We start from the raw sequence: 321 nt of genomic DNA, 5'->3' as shown, positions 1-321 counted from the left end.
AATCTTACTGTTGTTTGGTTATAGATATTTTGGACAAATTCAATGGGAATGCTCTTTTGAGTGGAAATAGAATAAGCAACAGCAAAAGGAATGGACTTGCTTTGTTTGGCTAACATGGACTTCTTCCTTCTATTTCTTGAATTCCTATTTGCATGTGCTAATTGCTACGCTGTAGTATGATCTGTTCATGAGATTGAAACCGAGTGGATTATTGATCTTGATTTGTTGCTGACTGCTAACAGGAGGCATTAGAAAAATTGGGTTTTTATTCGGGTGAGGAGGACATGGAATTTTCTAGCTTCTCCGGTGGAACTGAGCGTG

General features: G+C 38.3%; 1 protein-coding gene across 1 annotated transcript in view; it reads left to right on the top strand.

The window, feature by feature from the left end:
* PTAC5 (plastid transcriptionally active 5) overlaps positions 1-321 on the top strand; it is a 2,453-nt gene that overhangs the window by 787 nt on the left and 1,345 nt on the right. Inside the window, 1 exon segment of the mRNA XM_021435949.2 lies at positions 243-321. This exon segment is cut by the window's right edge and continues 17 nt beyond it. Coding sequence (XP_021291624.1) covers positions 243-321 — 79 coding nt within the window.

This window comes from Theobroma umbraticum, unplaced genomic scaffold (assembly GCF_002168275.2).
Source record: "Theobroma umbraticum cultivar Fairchild unplaced genomic scaffold, ASM216827v3 scaffold_130.0, whole genome shotgun sequence".
Lineage (NCBI taxonomy): Eukaryota > Viridiplantae > Streptophyta > Magnoliopsida > Malvales > Malvaceae > Theobroma > Theobroma umbraticum.
This window is presented reverse-complemented; position numbering and strand designations above follow the sequence as displayed.